The sequence below is a fragment of the Passer domesticus genome, chromosome 25 (genome assembly GCF_036417665.1).
Source record: "Passer domesticus isolate bPasDom1 chromosome 25, bPasDom1.hap1, whole genome shotgun sequence".
Taxonomy (NCBI): Eukaryota; Metazoa; Chordata; class Aves; order Passeriformes; family Passeridae; genus Passer; species Passer domesticus.
Window position 1 is genome coordinate 1,254,785 of NC_087498.1, and position 19,838 is coordinate 1,274,622.

At 49.0% G+C, this 19,838-nt stretch overlaps 1 protein-coding gene across 1 annotated transcript in view; it reads right to left on the reverse strand.

Annotated features, from left to right (window-relative positions):
- The window catches only part of LGR6 (leucine rich repeat containing G protein-coupled receptor 6), a 151,653-nt gene that overhangs the window by 36,113 nt on the left and 95,702 nt on the right, over positions 1-19,838 (reverse strand). The window contains exons 5-6 of the mRNA XM_064399090.1: positions 14,511-14,726; positions 5,797-5,868 (exon numbers count right to left, since the gene is read on the reverse strand). Of these exons, the coding sequence (XP_064255160.1) occupies positions 5,797-5,868; positions 14,511-14,726 (288 nt within the window). The remainder of the gene's footprint in view (positions 1-5,796; positions 5,869-14,510; positions 14,727-19,838) is intronic.

A 19,838-nucleotide genomic window follows, 5' to 3' on the forward strand; every position in this document is an offset into this window, starting at 1 on the left:
GGGACCTGCACATGCCTTGTCAGGGTGCTGCTGGGCACTGCCAGACCAGCTGAGCCATCCCTGAGAGCACAGACCTGCCAGAGCCACTGCTGCTGCCCACCTGCCTTGTACCAGACCCCAGGGACTCTCATCCTCATCAGGATTCCTGCTGTGCGTGTGTGGCAGTCAGCTCCCAGGGCCACCACCACCCCTCTCCCTGCTTGGACAAAACAGTCTGAGTGGAGAAAAAAAAGCTTCCTCCTTTTCTTCAAAGCAGAGGTCCCATCCCAGGGGCATCTCACGGATCTTCCCAAATCCTCCACCAAAGCAGTTGTGGAAGTGATTAATTGAAAATGCCACTGGAATGGGATCTCCAATGAGTCACTTCCACAACTGCTTTGGTGGACGATTTGGGAAGATCCCTGAGGAACCTCTGTCCCCTTCCAGCTGCACTCTGCACTTGCTCTCTGTGTCTGCTCTGCTCTGCCATGGGGACACTGAGGGCTGAGGGCTGCCTAATAGCAGGGAAGGTGGCAATGCTGAATGATGGTCTGTGTGTGCTGGTGTTTGGAGATGGAGTTGGGCAAGCTCTGAGGTTCAGCTGCCATGGCTCTCTCTGAGGCACACACTCAAACACCTGTGGCTGCACAGGTCCAGGTCAGCTTCCCCTCCCATCCCTCTGCACAGAGCAGTGACCAAGAGCTGGTCATGCAGGGGGGCTTCACTCATTCCCCTTCAGCTGTGATCCATGAAATATCAATATTTTGGGGACACAGAGGGATAAACTCAGTGTTATCTCAATCTACCTAACGAGGCTGAACTTGAGGAATGTGAGGTGTGAGACAATTGTTCATCAGCCTTTGGACTGTGCTCAGACTGATAGCAAAGCTCAGGGACCTTAGAACACTGCTCAGCTTTCCAGGTGAAGGTGGTAGGGAGGAAACCTGGGCATGAGAGCAGCCTCCCTGTGGAAATTGATGTCACAGGATCTATTCCCTCATGAGAAATCCTTTCCTCAGAGAGCAGGCGGGAAGCTGGCCCCTGTGTTAGCACCATGCAGGCCTTTGGCTGGCAGTTTTCCCTTGCTGTTCCTCTGAAACCACAGCCATGCTCTCCCTAGCACTGCCCCAGCCCTGAGCACAAGTCTGGTGTTCCCAAGAATCAGTCTCTGCCATTGCAGGGATGCTCCTGGCTGCAGCTGAACCGTCCTTCCATCAGCTTTCCCATAACACTTCTGCTCACCAGGCTTATGACACACAACAAATCTCATCACAGAATCAGGGGATGCTTTGGGTTGGAAGCAGCCTTAAAGATCATCTCATTTCAAGGCCCTGTCATGGGCAGGGACATCTCTCACTAGAAGAGGTCTAATCCCCTTGCCCTTCTTGCTGCTTTGTTAAAGACTAAGAAATTAAGTCTAAGGAAATGTAGAAGTTAAGATCTTTCCATCCAAATGGCAGAAGCAGGTTATGCTGCCAGATGTTTTACAGCAGGAGCTAAACATCCCAAAGGACATCCCAAAGGAAGATACACCACGGGGCAGGACTGACAGGGCAAATCTGGAACAGGGAAGCAATGCAAAGAGCATTGTGTCTGCAGTCTCAGCTCTTGGCATGCCTTGCACCTACTTCTTGCAAGGGATGGTTCTTCTTTTGACTCCTTTTCATTTCACCTCCCCATTCCTCACCCTCTCAGGATACCCTCACCCCGTTGTGCCAGGCCATTTGCCATGGTCCAAACATTCACAGGCCAAGCCCATGCCAGTGGGTGATGGATGTCCTTCCCTGGGTGTTTATGGTCTCCATGCCCAGCAGGGCAGTGCTGCCTCCTCCCTGCATTTCCTCTGGGCATCCCCTGACCTTACACCTTGTGTGGAGGGTCGAGGCCATTACCCAAAGGGGCTACAGGAAGAATGTGTCACATCAGGATATTTACACTCTCATTTACTGCATGTCTTTGGGAAAGGGCTAAAAAATGCCAAGCTTCTCCCACTCTGACCATCTAATCCCTGGTTCCATGGCTCAGCTTGGGGCTTCTTCCCACAGCCCTGAAGGGTTGTTCTGTCTCATCTCTCAGGCTGATGGGAGCTGGAGAGGGAATCTCACTGCTTTACAGGGATGTTTCGAAACCCCTTTGGAACCTGGCCCAGGCTGCTCTGAGTTGCTTCCAGCCTACCTGCCAGCTCTCCTTCCCAGGAAGAGAAGGCTGGGGGGGCGGCTGGGGAGCAGGCAGGTCTTGCCCTGACAGAGAAAATTTTCTTGGAGCTGCTTTCTCCAGTTTTGTGCTGGTATTTGACTCATAGAGAGCTGGTGGGTGCTGCACATCTGCCTGTCCCCCATCAGTGTGGAGAACACAGAGCTGCTCTTGCTGTGCACTTGGCAGAGCTGACTTGTGCACAGGAGCTGCAGGCCAATGCAAGGGAAATGTGAAGTCATTCATCTGGCTTCACCTCTTTCTAGATTTGCTGCCCTCCTGAAATATCAGGACCAAGCTCTCTCCAAGACCAGAGATGATCCACTGGGATCTGTTTTTGCAGAAATGTTGGATTTGGAGCAGGTGAGCAGTGTGTTTGCACTTATGCAGCTCACACATTGCTGAGACCTGCACAGGGCAGTGCCTGCTGCTTCTCTTAGGGCTTTGGCATGTAATAAAAATAGAAGTTTTCCTGTCTAGCTGAATATGAGAAGAAATATTTCCCTCAGGCAGACAGAGGTTTTTGCACCTAAAACTTCCCAGGCTCTTCTGAAAAACCTGAAACAATGTTTTCCACTCAAACATTACAGTTCTTCAACTATTGTGCCTGGTTTATAATCAGCATCTGGCCACAAATACTCATTTTAGGAACCCTGGAGAAAATTCTGTCTTCACCAACCCTTACCATCCTTCTGCCTTCCAGGAGGTAACACCCACGGGGTAACTGAGAGCATGGTTTGGCCTCCACAAGCCAAGAAAATGTGCTAAGTGCTGTCAGCAGAATGTAATCATAATTTGAGTTAAAGGATAAATGTGGAGACTGTAATCATCTCCACATGCACAGGAGCTGAGAGGTAGAAGGTAGATGCAGGTCTAGCAGCTTGGCTGGGAGAGTACAACCAAAAGCCTGGCAGTTTTTAGCCCCATAGCTTGCCCAGCTTTGGTCAGCAGACAGGTGGGTGCTAGAGGATTGAAATGGGGGTGGCTCCACTTGAAGAACCTCAAGGATCACTGGGCTGGAATGCTTGCTGCACTGAAGGAGAGAATTGGGTGTTCAGGCCAAGAGGAGCAGAAGGGCTCTCATTGCTCTGGAGGTCCCTGCTTCAGAGCAGTCAGACGTGGAGGAGAGTGTGGAGAGTCTGGAGCTCCCTGCACAGCACAGGCAGCTGTGCAGGATGGGGCTGTGGGACCCTCACCCCAGTCCATCCTGCAGGGCCTGGACACACCAACAGGACCACCTTGGAGGCTGGATCCTCCCAGGGCTGCCTGACCAGCACCAGCAGAGACAGGGCCTGCAGAGCTCCAGAGTCCCCACAGTGCTGCACAGCCCTGGCCCTGCGGGCACTGGGAGCAGGAGCAGGGGACATGGAGCACCCCAGGTGCTGGGTGACACCTCGGATGGGCAGCAAAAAGCAAAGAAAGTCTGAGAGTGGGAGCAGAGTGCAAGAGAGGGAAAACGGGCATTCAGCAGAAATGGCTGTGGAAATAGAATTATCTCTCAGGGCTATGAAAGCCTTTAGTCTTTCCCACAGCAAACAAGGGACCTTCTTTTCCTCTGCAGTTCCATCCTGCTTGGGATGGGCAGCAGCATCTCTAACCACCCTGGCTGCAGAGAAGGGTTGCCCTGATGCAGGCTGGGATGTTGCTGCATGTCTGCTCCAGCTGTAGCCCAAACAAGGTTTTCTTCCATCAGCGAGTTCTCTGCTTCCTCCTGCAGCTCCTGCCTTTGTGCTGCCTGGGTGCCACAGCCCTGCCCTCACATATTTGCCTGTGACCACCAGAAATGACTGGGGAGAAAGCCAAGCTGGGACCCGTGGGTCACCAGAGGAGACTATCCATCAACCTCCCAGCCCTGGCACAGCTCAGCCTCTCCCCAGCTGAGCCCTTCTGGGTGGCCCCAGGATCTGCCAGTCTGCAAGGGAGAGACAATGCGTGTCATGGTCCTGCCCTGAGGAGTGTGTCTGGGGACCAAGGGCTTGCCTGCTGCTGCCACTCTTGCCCGATAGCTGCTGTTGGCACCATGCTGGGCACAGAGGGGCCCTGTCTCCTTGAGTGGCACTTGAATGCTGGGAAGCAGCATCTCCTTCTGCCATGGCCTGGACCCCCTGGTTCTCCTGGCAGGAAGCGAGGGCCTGACTCTGACCCTGAGCCTGCATGAAGGGACATATTTCTGCACAATTGAAGGCATCAAGCACCTCTTCCAGTCTTTCAGAGCCTCAATTTATTTGTTTGCTTGTTTATGTTTCCTCCTGGGCTGATGCACAGCACATGAGGCCCAGGCCACTCATGGAGCTGTCACAGGGAATGTGTGGCCAGGCTATGGGATGAAACTGTCCCTGAGCTCAGGGTGAGCCTCTACTGCTAAACACAGATGGTTTGGCTTGGAAGGGACCTCAAAGCCCAACTTGTTCTACCCCCAGACATGGGCAGGGACACCTTCCACTATCCCTGATTGCTTCAAGCCCCATCCAGCCTGGCCTTGGACACTTCCACAGCTTCTCCGGGCAGCCTGTGCCACCCTCACAGCCAAGAATTTCTTCCTACTCTCTGATCTCAATCTACCGTCCTGAAGGTGTGTTCTGGAAGTGAGTTCATTCCTGATTCCCATCCTCCCTCCAGTCTTCTGATGGATTGTTTCCCAGCCACACCAAGCACATGGTGCACAATGAAATCAGCTGGCTATGGGTGATGCCAGCAGACATGAGATCACCTCAGACATAGCCCACAGACCCCTGAGGATTTCACAGGCCCCAAACTCGAGCCAGCCTCTGGCTTTGGTCAGGTGTTGGGGAGGCTTTAGGACCATGCCTGTGTGCTGAGGAGGGAGACACACTCTCTGAGAAGGGAATGCATCCCCGCTCTTGGGGCCGCACCTGGACTGGAATGGTGTCCAGGGCCTCGGAGCCCCTTGCCAGCCACCCTGCTCTCATGCACAGATCCCCCTGCAGCAGCAGCACAGGCACAGGAGGAAAGCCCAAGCTCTGAGTCCCCAGAAGGCCTCATGCCCTGGGCATCCACTCGTGCCCGGAGCCAGCCCTGCTGCTGCCCTCAGTGACATGTGTGGGACTGACCCCTTTTCTGCATGTGGGAAATGGATTTGTAGAGACTTCTTAAAGCTTGACAGAAAGCTCACAGAGCATGTATCTGTGTGTAAACTTTGAGATAAGAAATGTTGACTTAGAAATGTTATGGAATAAGACAGACCTTGTTGAGAGAGAAATAGAACTAGAAACAAGTTTCAAATGATGATTTTGTAAATAAGACTGGATACTTTGGAAAAATAGAACTATGAAAGATGTATTGTGTTAAGACCCACGAGGGGTACTTTTATATGATTGGCTTTAAGGCATTTACAGCATGGCATGGCAAAAAGCTGATAAGCCAAGAAACGCTTATAATGTATTGTAATTAGGAAATAGCTGGCTTCTGCTTGTGATGGTGTGAATTATAACATCTGTATTGTCTCACCCTTCTCATGAGATTGAAATAAAATAAAAGCTTTTAAAACGCCTCTCAGTTACCCAATCTCTGGGTCAGAAAAAGGGTTAATCTGACAATGCATGCTGTGCTGGGGGATGAACACACCCCATGTCTTTAGGGCAGAGAATGAAACAGGGCACTCACAGGGTTTCCAGGCTGTGCAGCCCATCAAAGCCGTTGGCTCCCAGGCTTTGGATCCGGTTGTTGTGCAGGTGCCTGTGGACAAAACAGAGATGGTCAGTGGGGGTGCAGGCTGACCTTTTCCTCTAGTCCAGAACATCCTGTAACTGAGCACAGCCTGGGCTGGGATGCCAAGGGCCCTTATGGGGTTGCCTCTCTTAATCCATGAGACACATGTGGGGTGCAGCAGTGCTTGCAGAGAGCTACAGAGCTCCCATTCCTCTCAGAAATTCCAGGCTAATGTAGGAGTTTCCCCGAGATCTCCACCTTCGCAGCTGCCAGGTGGCTGTGGATGAACATGCTTAAGCAAGAAGCTTCAAGAAACACCCTAGAGCTCACCTTAGCCTGGGCTCAGCCCATCTGTGGCTTCACCAGCTGTTCATGGGCACTGGGTGCTACCTAAGGACACAATCGTATTTGGACTCCTTGGAGTCTTAGTACCAGCAAGAAGACTGAGTGTAAAATCATCCTGTTAGTCACGGTTTATTATCTTTACATGTGAATGGAAAAAAAAAAAAAAAAAAGAAAAGAAAAAAAGAAAACACTGCCAGTTCCTGGACCAGCTCCAGTTTCATTGCAATGAGAGTTGTCTTCAGTTCAGAGCTTCAGAGTGCCTGGCTGAAGTACTGGGGCCATGCCACAGGCTGATGCACATTCTCTGCACCATAGGAACAGTTTTTTCCTGTTCCCCTTCATCCTGCTGCTACATGCCACAAACATCTAGTGCTTACAGGCTTGGGAGCTCCCAGCCTTAATGCTGGCACTGGGAAGCCATGTGCTGGGGGCCCCTGCAAAGCCACCTGGGGTAATTTTGCCTTGGAAGCTCTGTAGGTGATGAGTTTCTGTAATTCTGGGTTCTATATTTCCATGGATGCCTCACTCCCCTGTCTCAGTCTTTTGGCAAACCCAAGGCCTTAATCCCTGGATTTCTCATCTTGGATTATCAGAGACTCTTGTGTATGTGTGCACATCTCAGTGCTTCTTCCATGTCACTTCCTTTACAGCTGCGAACTTGTGGCTAATTGTGCATCTCCCTCTGAAATCCTACTCAAAGGCACCTCTGCGTCCATGGACAGAGTTCCTGTGAGCAGTCTGAGAAAAGTCTGCTGAAAACCAGGAGAAGATGACCCACTGCTGCCCAGTCTGCACTTCTACCAGCTTGCACTTGACCCCGTTGGTGATGCCCGTGCTTGCAGTGCCACGCTCTGTGTGCTGACTGCCCACCAAGGTCTCTCAGGGGGGTTTTCCCATCAGTTCAGGTTCTCTTTTAACACCAAGTTCATGTGGTGAATTGCTGCCATACCACTCCCCTCGGGGATCCTTTTGTCCCATGCCCATGATAGCACTAGCAAGGGATGCACCAGCCTTTGTCCAATGCTGTTGCCTCCTTCCAAGGGCCTGGGGGAGGCTCCACCCTGGCAGGTGGATCAATGGTTTTTTCATTATTTTCTGCTTGATCTAAATGTGTCTCAGCTTGAAAAATCTCTCACTCCACCTGGATTTGAGTGTGAGCTGTTTGGCTGAGCACAGGCAGCTCCCACTGCCAAATATTGTAGGGTAAAACAGGAGGAAGCTGGGAGTGAAGGAGCAGCCAGGCTCTAGAGCAGTTTGGTAGGGGCCTGCAAAGCAGAAACCAGCCTGAGATGGATGTTTGTCATTGGGATGAGAACATACAAACATTTCAGAGGAAGGGGAAGGGAAGGGAAAGATATCTGATAAAATATGTTTGCTCCTTTGAGCAAACGGGAAAAAAGAAAAGGATGTTGCCTGCAAGCAAACTTGGATTGTGACTTTTAGAGGAGAAAAGAAGCCTGAGATCAAAATAAGAGCCTTATGGGTTCTTATGGGTTCCCTTATGGGAAATTTCTCTTTGTCACGAGAAAAGAAGTTTGTGCTCAGATGGTTTCCTCCATCAAATGTTAGCAGCTTCTGGTCATGCTGCCTTCTCTTCAGTTGGTGCTGCAAACAACTTTGAGTTCTATTGCCAATGGATACTGCCTTTGACAAAGAGAGGGTTGGGGTCTGGAGTTGCTGTGGGATCACATGAAGAGGTACCACAAGAAACCAAACCCCTGTCTGCTGTGAGGGGACAGTGTGGGGACAAGGGAGTGCTGAATGCCAGGGAAGGTGTGAGCTCCCTGGAGCTTTGTCAGGATGGTCTGACTGGACACCTTGTCCGAGCTCGGACATGCTGCCCAGCTGACTGCTATCACTGCAGGCAGGCAAGGAGACAGCAGAGAAAAGCAATCACCTGCTGTGTTTATATTTGGCTCTAGAGGGCTTTGTTTGGAGGCAGAGTAATGAAAATCATCCGAAGGAAGTTCTTTGTTGGTGAGAAAATTATGAACGACCAAAAAAGGGAGTTATAAAAAAATTTGCTGTCCAAGTTGAACTCTAGAGTTACTCAACCACATGGCAATAATAGAAACAAGAGAGCTGGAAAGGTAAACACTTGAAAAGACATTCCTGTCTTCCATCCTGCCTTTTTTTTCTCCCCCGGTAAACAAATTTTAACAAGTAGAATTGCAACATCTCCAGTGCTTGTCAATTTGAGCTCAGCCCACACAACGTTATATTCTGCCCTGTAAATTACAGCTCAGCTGGTTTGATAGCAGCTCAAGGTGCTTGATTCTGGGCTATAAACAACCCCTACAATGCAAAAACATGGGAAGTCTTTAAGCTTTTGCTGTAACCCACCAGTCACCTTGGTAAGGGCCAAGGGCTTTAGGAGCTGGGTCTCTTCTCTGCAAAGGCAGGTCAGTGCCATGGGGTGAGGGTGGGTTTGGGTTATTACCCATGGGAGGCTGTGCCCAGGATGAGGACAGTCACTGCTGTTCTGTGGGCTGGCTGTTCTCAGCCACGCACTTCCATCAGAAAGAGGAACAGCAATGACCCCTGCCAGGGTGGGACCTCCTGCAGCAGCACAAGGGCTCCCACCTGCCGTGGGATGAGCCAGATCCTCTGGTGCCAGGTGAGCCCTTGCTGAAACCAACATCAATGACAGTGGCTGCAGAATCCCACACAGGCTGGGGAGACAGCTGCAGCCTGGTTGGTGCCTCAGGTGGTGAGAATTTAGAAACAAAGCAGAAGAAAATCAAACCCTACAAGATTAATTCTGACCCGCAATAAGAAACATGCAACAGATTCTAGAAAGAATATTTTCTCTCTTTGCCAATAATTTCTTATCAGAAATTGGGAATAAATGTGATTTTTCCCCCATCATTCATGCAGCACCCTTTGTCAAATTTGTCCAGTTTTCATCTGACTTCCTTTTCCACTTAGTTTTTCAGTGAATTAAAAGGTCCTGGAGAACAGCCTGAGAGACATTCCAAAACAGGCAGTAGCTTCAACTCTGGCAATGCCACCTCCAAGAGAACTGCACATTTGTCTTACACAGAAGGGAAGAAAGCTGAGCTACTGCCTAAATACTGCTTTAATGAAGGTGCTTGTCTGTATGGGCAAAAAAAGGGAAATTGTATCAGCATCTGCACTGAACACTGGTGAAAGCAGATCTGGCAGGACAAACGTGGTGCTGATGCCCACACTGGTAACTGGATGTCAATGAACTGAAATGGGTGCAGAGAAGTGCAACAAAAATGATCCAAAGGCTGGAAAAAAAGAATAGGATGAAGACTTAGAAAACTCAATCTGTTTAGCTTATTAAATAAGATCAAGGGGATGAGTGCAGTGTAATGTATAGGATTCTTCCTGGTTAGAAACTGGGTACTAAAATGGTTCTGTGATTTAGCAGAGAAAAGAATAATAAGAACAAATGTCTGAAGTCAAAGCCAAAGAAAATTCAAATGGGAAATATGAGTGGGGTTTTTTTTAACACTAAGGATGATTAACCACTGGAACAGACTACAAAGAGAAGTGGTGGATTTGCCATTGCTTTCATTTTTAATGACTTCATTTTTTTCTTCTCAAAAAGGATAAATGCAAACATTTTCCATCAATTATTTGCATTAGATGATTTGAACCAAGCTCAAATCTGACATCATATGAATTCTCCCCTGACGAGCCACTGCCATGATGAGCTTCCATCTTTTTTGTAGCAAAATTGTCCTTTTCCTCAACTTGGCCATGGGTAAGTAGAGAAATCTAAATCATAAATGGTGCAAATTCCATGGATTGTTTCCATTACTGGAGGACCAGCATGAGGCTTGTCTGGTGAAGAATAAAGCTCAATCAGAAATGACATTCTCAGGGTGCACTGGAGCATGATTTGCTTCTTCCTCAAGTGCTGGAGAAGGAAACCCACTTTTGCCAAGGCAGCAAGCTTGGTCCTCTGAGAGAAAAGGCACTTTTGCCAATAAAAAAGCTCATGAATGGGACCCAGATGTCCCAGGCAATATTGTTCTTAGTGATAATGAATTGCACATGCCTGGCACTCCCTGCCAACACTGAGGTTCCCAGCAACTCTCAGAGAGACACTGATAACTCCCTTACACAGGTGAGGGCAGGAATTCACGGGCTCGTCCTGCACCAGGCTGGGCTTTGGGTGCTAGGAAGCCCCAGGTCCCACGGATGTCACTGAAATGTCTGGTGATCAGCTTCCCTGGAAAGCTGGGATGTGTTCGTGGCTGCTCCTAGGCAAGGAAGACACTGAAGAGCAGTGGTCCCTTCTGAAGGTCTCAGCCAGAGTTACACCAGAACAAGGACAAAATGGGAATGGGAACCCAGGAGTCTTGCAAACAAGTTTTCTCTTCTAGTCACTAAACCATTCTGTTAGAGAGAGTGCTGCATCATGTCATTTAATGACAAAAACTCTAAGAAAGAGGAATTCTACTAAAGATCCTTCATTTACTGTCTTCACACTTTCAGTTGGAAGGTCCTGAGTGACCATGACAATAAATTATCAGCTCATGTTCAGGCTGTGTGAATGTCGAGTGCAGCAGAGGGGAGAACCAGTCTTCTATGAGCAAACACACTATCAGGCTTTTATACATCTCCAGGAAAGAGGTATTGGTGCTTAGTAGCTATGAAAAAAGCAAATGAAGTGACAAGGATAGCAAGGAGAGGGAAAATGGGCACAGAACAGCATTGTACCACGATATAAACCTGAATTTTTGTCTTTCATGCGGTGTACACAGTTGGTCTCTCCATCTGAAGGTGTGAAGGAAAAAAGAAGTGTAATATGAGAACTAACTTCTGATTTTACGCAGACAGGTAGTAACAGGACACGGGAGAAAGAGGATAGATTTTTTTTTTTAAACTGAGAGGGGATAGATTTAGATGAGATGTTGGGAAGACATTCCCTGTGAGGGTGAGGAGGCCCTGGCACAGGGTGCCCAGAGCAGCTGTGGCTGCCCCTGGATCCCTGGAAGTGTTCCAGGCCTGGGACAGGGCTTGGAGTAACCTGGGCTAGTGGAAGATGACCCTGCCCATGGCAGGGGTGGGACTGGATGGGCTTTGAGGTCCCTTCCCACCCAAACCATCCTGGGATTCCACGTTTCAAACCAGGAAGGTGGATGGGGACTGGAAGAGCTGAGCTGAGGGAAGGGTGCAGTAGACATGACACATACAGCAGTGGCACAGAGGAGATGGACACGGAGCACAAGAATTAGAGGGCGTTAAGCAAAACTGACTGGTAAGGGCACGAGAACAACTTTTCCCAGAGTCCATTTTTTGATCAGGTAGGTGAAGGGTGAGGGCCAGAGCTTCTCTTTTGCTGCCATTATGGGGCCAAAATGATTCCTGGAGGTTTGCAGGAGCTAAGGCTCCCTGCAGACCCAAAGAAGGAGGGGTCTGTGTTTTGGCCTTGTTTGCTCTAACTTAAGGGGTTCTCTGCTATATGATGAAAGTAAAACTGCTTGAAGAGTTTCTCTATCCAGGTCCCTCATTACAGGGCAAAACTCTCTACTTCTTGGCCTGTTTTGGAAAGTTCCCTCTGGCCCTGTGTCCCACACATATCCCAGCATGTCGGCTGAGAGCTCCTTTGGTGACATCAGGGAAGAAGGGAACTCCAGCCCACTGCAGAGATGTGGCAGCAAGGACACATCTGCAGCAGGGGGCATTTCCTGGCAATGTAAGATTTTACTTGAGAACCCCTCTGGAGAGTGGGACTGAAAGAGGTGCTGTGATTCCTGGCTTGAGACTTCTTGCTGAATTCAGCTGACAGAGGAAATGAGGGACACTACTGAGAGCTCCTGTCAGGCACTTTATTGGACTGTCAGCACAGCAGCATGGGGGTTTCAGATGCTGACTGCTGAATGAAAAATCTCTTATGCTCAAGAGAGAGGATGATTTTTGTAAAGCAACCTTTACTTCATACAAACCATCAGCTGAAAAGTATTCAGTATTATTTCTGTGCACAGATACTAATATACATCTGGTCCTGAATAGATCAGACTGGAAGGCAACCACCTATTCCCATAAACTAACCTGATCAAATATCTTCCTCTCTTCTGCCATCAAAGCACAGTGCCAGCACCCCAGCACACAGAGCCCTTGTTATTAAAGCTGGGAAAGGGTGGTGCCAATTATGGAAAGTCATGGATTTCATGCTGAGTGATGTACATGGGGCCCTGCTCACTGAACAGCCTGCAGCCCTAGCTCAAAGCCTGCAGCAGCAGTAGATGGGAATAAGATCAGGGAATTCCTCAACAAAGGTGTCATTTATTAGCAGACACTGAATCTTTAAAGTATTCCAGATTGAGGCTCTGATGTCAGTGCTTGTGGCAGTGCAGGATGGTGAAATGGTTCTGCCCAGGGCACAGGGTGTGGAGGAGGAGCAGCACAGCTGCACCTGGGAGGCTCCTGCCCTCAGCCATGGTCAGCCATAGTCAGTCATGGTTGGCCCTGGTCAGCCATGGTCAGTCATGGTCAGCCATGGTCATCCATGGTCAGCCGTGCTCAGCCGTGCTCAGCCGTGTCCCTGAGCACTGACCAGGCTGCACAGAGGGATTCCCCCGTGCTCAGCCCTGTCTGCCCGTGCCTTTCTCCCCCCGGGGCTCATTGTAACGCCCTGTAGCCGGCAGTTTCCATGTTCACAGCAGCAGGCAGATCCTCCATCTACCTGCAAACACACATTCCCAGCAGGGCAATGTCTCCTCTCCAGCTTGCCTGTCTTTTGGGAACATTTGCTTGTCAGCTCGGTGGGTGAGTCTGGGGCAGGGACATGTCCCTGCCTGGGACACAGGAGGGACACTGGGTGACTTTCCACTGGTGATGTGTTGACAAGGGTTTGCATGGAAGCATGGGGGAGATTTATGGGGCCAGTTCTGCCAAACACTTGTGATCCCACAAAAATGTAGCATCATGTCCCACAGAGCCTGGCAGGATCACACATGTGTTCCCTTCCAATTGTATGTGGTGGGACATTATTCCCTCCCTTGTGACCTAATGGTCAATGACTTTTATTTCTCAAGCTCGCCTGGTTAATTAAGGAGTTGCTTCTTGCCCACAGTGTGGGATGAGCCGGAATGAAAGCAGCATGCTTTGGAGGCTGAAATGAAACCCCAAATGTCAGCTCACCCGCTGAGTGAGCTATTAAAGCTGACTGAAGTGGTTGCATTATGGTGGCCAGGGGTTGCCTTAGAGAATGAGCACTATTGTGGGTGAAAACTACTTTTTTGATTTTTCTCAAGTTGCTTTTTGCTTTTCTCCTAAATAAGCCTTTATGCTTTGTCTAAACAGATGAATTTGATGCTTAATAAAACTCTGAACTGTGCTTTGTCCAAGCACTTTCCATGCTGGATGGTCTCAGTAAACACTTTAAATTTTGAAAGGGAAATAATTGCTAAACTTTCACTAAGGCACTACATGCTGAGGTTACTTAGCACCCTGCTATCAGTACAAATTACCAAACTAGAGGTGACATTTCATGTGTATAGAGGAGCTCTAAAGCATTTGGCAATCACACCCGAACTTGCTAATCAACACCAAAGAAGTAATAAGCATCAAATTTGCACATGTGAAGTTCCTTTTAAAGGGAAGATAATCTGCGAGCCTCTGTCGATAGAAAGGATGCCAGAGGGATGAGTTCCCTTTCTGCCGGAGTTTGTGGCTGGTTGGTGTCTCACTGCGTGGAGGGAGCGTTTCCATCCCGGGGCAGCCCTGCTTGCCCAGCGCTCCCAGCCCTGGCTGGGAGATGCTGAAAACGCGAACTGGACAGCAGCCCCCGCAGAACACCCGACCTGCAGATATACCACACTCAGGCAAATAAGCAGGCACGGGCTGGGACAAGGTGTTTGCTTTAGACCTTTGGTTTAAAATCGTATTTGGTAATAAAAGGGGGTAGGGGGAGGAGAGGGAGTAAGCTGGTATGTTTTCCAAGAAATTAAAGTATTACTTTTTTGACTTGACTGCAGATTGTTGCAATTATTTTTTTCAGGTTGCTAGAAATTCCTGTAGTTTTAACACAGGGATCGGAGGTAGGAAAATAAATGAGAAGGTTTTTGTTGCTTGAGTCTTCAAGGAAAATAATCTGTTTTGTGTTTCCAGTTACTGATTTTTCTTTAATACAAAACATTTCTTGAATTCTATCAGGGAGCTTTCTAGCTCTTCACTGAAAAGTGGGGAAAATATCAAAAGAGGCAAATTTAGCACTTCATATCAAATGAGGGGGGGACAAACCCTCTGCCCCTCGCCCCAGGGGGAGTGAGCAGCAGGGATTCCCGCAGGAGGAGGGCAGCACCTTGTCCCAGCCGAGGGAATAAGCAGAGGAGGAGGCTTACAGCACCACGAGGCTGCTGAGGTTCTGGAAGGCGAAATCGGGGATGTGCCAGATCTGGTTGAGGGCCAGGGTCATGGCCTGCAGCGCTGGCAGGTGGTTCAGGGCTCGCACCGGGATCTCCGTCAGGGCGTTATCGTCCAGCCACAGGTGACGCAGGGAGAGCAGCCCCTCAAAGCTCCTGTCGGGCACCACGGAGATGAGGTTTGCATCCAGGCGGCTGCGGGAGAGAAAAAGGGGGGGATCAGTGAAAACCCTTCCCGAGGTGTTGAGCAAACAGAGGATGCCAGAGGCGGGATGATCAATGGCTAAGGAGATTGGACTGGGCTGTAAATAGGGGATGGATTGATGGCCAGGGAGGTTGGACTGGGCTGTAAATAGAGGATGGATTGATGGCCAGGGAGGTTGGACTGGGCTGTAAATAGAGGATGGATTGATGGCCAGGGAGGTTGGACTGGGCTGTAAATAGTGATTAATATGAGAAGGTGTTGTGATGCTCCCACCTGTGCTGGGAGATGTCTGCCCACCGCCAAGTGATGCCTCAGGTTTTGGCTTTTATATTTTTCAGATTCTGTGCTGCTTTAGTGTGTGGGTCTGGGCTTCACATAAAGGGATAGTAAGCTCTCTGCACAGAGCAGGGAGACAAAACAATTCCTTCTCTAGCTGGGGACCAAGGACAGATCTCAGCCCAACAGCACAAACAACATGGGCTGAGGACAGAAAATCAAGAAGGATGGGACTACATGGGCCAAAGCTGGAATTGGACAATTAACTCCAATATGCAAATGGACCAAAACTTATAAAAGTGAGAGACCCTGTGACCAGTTGTTCATTTTGTGATGATTTTGGGTTCATCTGGGGTGTAGTCCTGGCTGGGCTCTTGTGCTGCCCAAGATGGATCTATTAAGGTCTCCAAATAAATCCCTGCTTTATTTTTAGCTCTGTCCAGCCTCTGTTCTAGGTCAGCCTGCACAAGGCATCACAAGGGCCATCCCTCCTTGATGCTCATTGGGTGCTGCCAGCTGATGGCAGCTTCTGAGGCACCCTGAGTCCCTCCAGGTAGCCCCCGGGCCAGCCGTGGCTCACAGCCACCCCCTGAACTCGGAGCATCAAAGCTGCATCCCGGGCTGGGCTTGCCAGGGACCTGCCTGAGCAGTGCCAGGCTCACACCCACGGCTGTGCAGGACACCAGGCCGGGAGCAGGGCCCTATTCCAGAAGGAAAGGACCTGTCTGGAAATGGGAAATGTGTCACAGCCCTGCTCGGGGTCCTGTGCGGGTACCTGTGCAGCAGTCAGAGCCCGTGCCATGGGGCAGGAGCTGAGCCTGTGCTCTGCTATCACACCTTTGGGCCTGTCCTCCCCTCCATTTGCCAGTTGCTTCTTTTTTATCATCACGGAAAGGTTAAGGTGGTTGAATTTGAGCTTTAATTTGGTAAGAAACTTTAATTTTGAACACTTGTTTTTGTTTCCAAATAGAATGACAAGCCAAAAAAATATTAAGGTTATTATGAATAAAAGGTTTGGGAATCATCTCTCTAAAGGCCTTTTATTGCAATGATGGTGAGCAGGATACAATGTGTTATCTGTAGATTTTGAAACCAAATTATAGGAGGAAAATACTTCAGATTTGGACGAAATACCAGGAACCAATTATGCAAAATTTTAATTTCCATCCACAGTCAACAGAGCTTATTTTATTTTTCCAATCTATCTAAGGCAGAGATCTCTGAATTCAAATTGCAAAGAGGAAGCACATTGTCTCTTATCAAAGCATGAGAGAAGGAAGTTAAGAGAGCTGTCATGGCCCAGCCCTCAAATCAATGATCCTCCAGAAAGGAATGTGGTAAAGAAATTAGTATTCTTGACTACATAAAGTAATATTTTTGATGAAATATGAACGCTAGAGCAACCCCCAGACAGTGTTACTCCCCAGGTGCAATCCTTCTTCAAAGAGTACCAACATTTCTTCATTCACAGAACATTGCAATGAACTGCAGGAGGAGACCAAAGCCCCATCATGAGTGGGAGAGGGGAGAGGCTGAGGGCAATCCTTGCTTTCTGCAAGGGGGTGTGGGTGGTATTTCCTGGGTGAAATTCTCAGATAATCTTGGGAAACAAACCTTCCCTACCTCACAGAAAAAGAAGCATTTCCTGCCCTGGCTGGCCTGACCTGGATGGACAAATCTGGAGATTTGTACCTGGTTAAAAAGTGCAGTCAAACCTTCCTGAGATCTTCAGAAAAATGTCCTTGAAATGCAGAGTACAAGCTCTGGTACAACATCACCTTAGACTGGAATGATAACCAGGGTGGGTTAAACCCCTATTCCATTACTCCTATTTTCCCACATTAATGTATTAACCTCAGAGAGTGACAGGTCCTGGCACAGGGTGCCCAGAGCAGCTGTGGCTGCCCCTGGATCCCTGTCAGTGTCCAAGGCCAGGTTGGATGGGGCTTGGAGCACCCTGGGATGGTGGAAGGTGTCCCTGCCATGGCAGGAGAGTGGAACTGGATGGGCTTTGAGATCCTTTCCAACCCAAACCACTCTGTGATTCTGTGATGGATCCTGTGATTCTGTTCAGCTGAGAGGGTCACAAAAGCACATCACACCCAAAGCTCCATCCCCACAGGTTTTGTGTCCTTGCTCAGAGGGCCAACACAAGACAATGGATTTTGATTTTTCCTGTTGAGAGAGTGGGGACTGCGAGTTCTGCCCCAATTTACTTACTGCTCCCCCCGAGAATAAATCAGAGAATAACATAATTTATCTTGTTGAGACAACAACTCCAAAGAACAAAGATCAGAAAAGCAAACCCTGCAGCAGCTCAGAGTAAGGCTAAGGATTCTATTTGAAAATGTCATCAAAAGTTTTGGGACAAACAATAACTTTTTGAGCAAAATTAAAACTTCTGCACAAAATGTTAATTTTTGCTAATTTTTTCCTATTCTTTTCTTGGCATAAGAATTTTTTTAGGTTTTGGCATCATAAACTGTTAAAATAATAATAATTAAAAAAAGCAGTACTGCTTATTTTTTCCTGAGATATCCTTTCATCCAAATCCCTATAAGTTTACTGAAAATAGTTTTAAAGTGAATGCTCATTTTCAAGTTTAATTCATTAAAGAACAGAAGATGAAAATACCCATGAGAATAGTTATAATTTCTCAAACCCAAACTAAGCTTTCAGAAATGGAGATGCTAAACCAGAGCCAGGGGCTGGTACACCAGGCTGAGCTGGGACAGGGACAGGGGAGCAAGGTGGAGCCCATGCCTGTCCAACTTTCCATCCCTCTTTGCTCTTGAGCTCCTCAGTCTGACCCACAAGGGAGTTTGGTTTGTGATGGTGCCCCAGGACTTGGGGAAACCATGAATGCTGCTGGATTTACTCTGTGGCTGTTTAGCAACACCCAGGAAAGGCCTTTTTTCCCTTAGGGATGTCCATGGGTACGAGGAGTGCAGCACGGGTCCTTGGTGGAGGTTTTTGAGTGCTTGGATCCATTCAAGGAGTTTGTCAGCACTCCTGGATGGCTTCTGGCTGTGGACATGCTGCAGCCTCATGTGTCCTCACGTGTGTCTGTACCTGCACAGCTCCCTGCCAGTGAGAGGTCACCTGTGCAGGGCTCAGATAACCCCAGCTCTGCTGCTCCTCGGCTCTGCAGGGGCTGCCTGGTGACTCCTGGCAAGGTGTGATGTGTGGCAGCTCTCCATGAGACACTCTGGGGTCACCTTCTGAGGTGTTGGGGAGCTCCAGTCATTACTGTCAGTCTGCTCCAGAGTGTGGAGATCAGAGCTCAGATTCCTCAGTGGAGCAAAAGGGAGACTTTCTGCTGGTACAGTGAGCTGGACCTGAGAAGCCTCAGAGTCAGCAGCCTGCTTGGACCACAGCACAGCAAGACTCCTATCTGAGTTACAATTAGGAACAAGGAAGAGCCCAGATGAAGGCATTTCACTTTGCAGCACTGCTGAGGGGACATGGGTGCAGTGACTGCTGCATTCCTGGCACCAAGGGATGGTTAATTGCTCCTCAGGGAGCTGCTGGCTCTTTCTGCAATAGATGTGCATTCTTTCTAATAAAAGCTGTGCATGTGGGGATTGCTAATTGCTATGGCTTTCAGACAGCTCTCTACTCTCTTCTGGAAGCAGGAAAGCTGAAGTTCTTGGCACAGAGTTGTTAGTAATTATATCAATTATACTAAACAAAAACCAACCCAACAGTTCTCTCCTTTCTTCAGTGTGTGACTCTGGCTCCGTAAGTGTTTTGTGTTATGATTTATACCTGAGGTAATTGGGCTGATTAGTGGGTAAATGAGACAGCACAGGCCAGGGCTGGCTCCTCACCTTCTACGGAGATGTTTTAATCTTCATTTCACCAAATCACTCAGTTGGTTTTCCTTGCAAGCTTTAACCCTTTGCTTGCTTGCAGCAGAGGATGCCTCTTTGGCAGAGCTGCCGGATGGCTCAGGAGAGGGGCTCATCCCACGCCTGCTGTGGAGCAGTGCTGTGGGTCTGGAGAGAGGATCACACACAGGGACTCCAGATGTCGGCATGGCCAAGACTTCCAAATGACTTCATGGGCTCAAGCAAGGCTTTGCAGAGCGCTGGCCTGTCTGTTGCATGCAGAAGGAGGTGATTTTAAGTGGGACACTCAAGAACAACAGCTTATGAAAACCAGCAGCTGCTGAAAGTCTCAGTTTCTGGCTTCAGAGCTGCATCTGCTGCTGAGAGTTACAGGGTGTTTATATGACTTCAACATGACACTGACTCAAGTCCTAAAAGTGCCTGCAGTCACCTCAGACTTGGGGACTACAGGCATAGTGAGAGAGGGAGCTGCCTGGAAGGACATCCAAAGTCCACTGCTCTGAGGCAGCTTTTTCCCTGAGCAGATGTTCACATCTGGGCAGAGCCAGGGTGAGAGGACCAGGTCAGCTCCAAATGTGAGTGTGCCTCAGCTTGCCAGCTGCTTCCTTTGCTGCTGCTGTGGAGTGACAGCTCTGGGGAGGCAGAGGAACCGTGTGAGATGGGAAAAGGAAGTGTTTCCTTGGGCAGGACATTTTCAGGTCAGCTTCATACTGAGTTCCAGAGCTAAGGGCCTAACATGCCTTGGAAGAGCCCCTTCATTGCTTGAATGTTGTCTGTGTTTGAGAAATCCTTGTGGAGAAATCAACTGCATTCTTGTCAGGAGCAGTCCAGAGAGGATGGTGGCATCAGGAACACTTCTAGAAGGAACCAGGCAAATAGGGAAGTCCTTTTCTAAGGAGAAAGGGTCAAGAGTGGGAGATTCCTCCTTTCCAATGAGCAGAAGTCAAGCCAATGCCACCAGTGCAGCCACTGGGG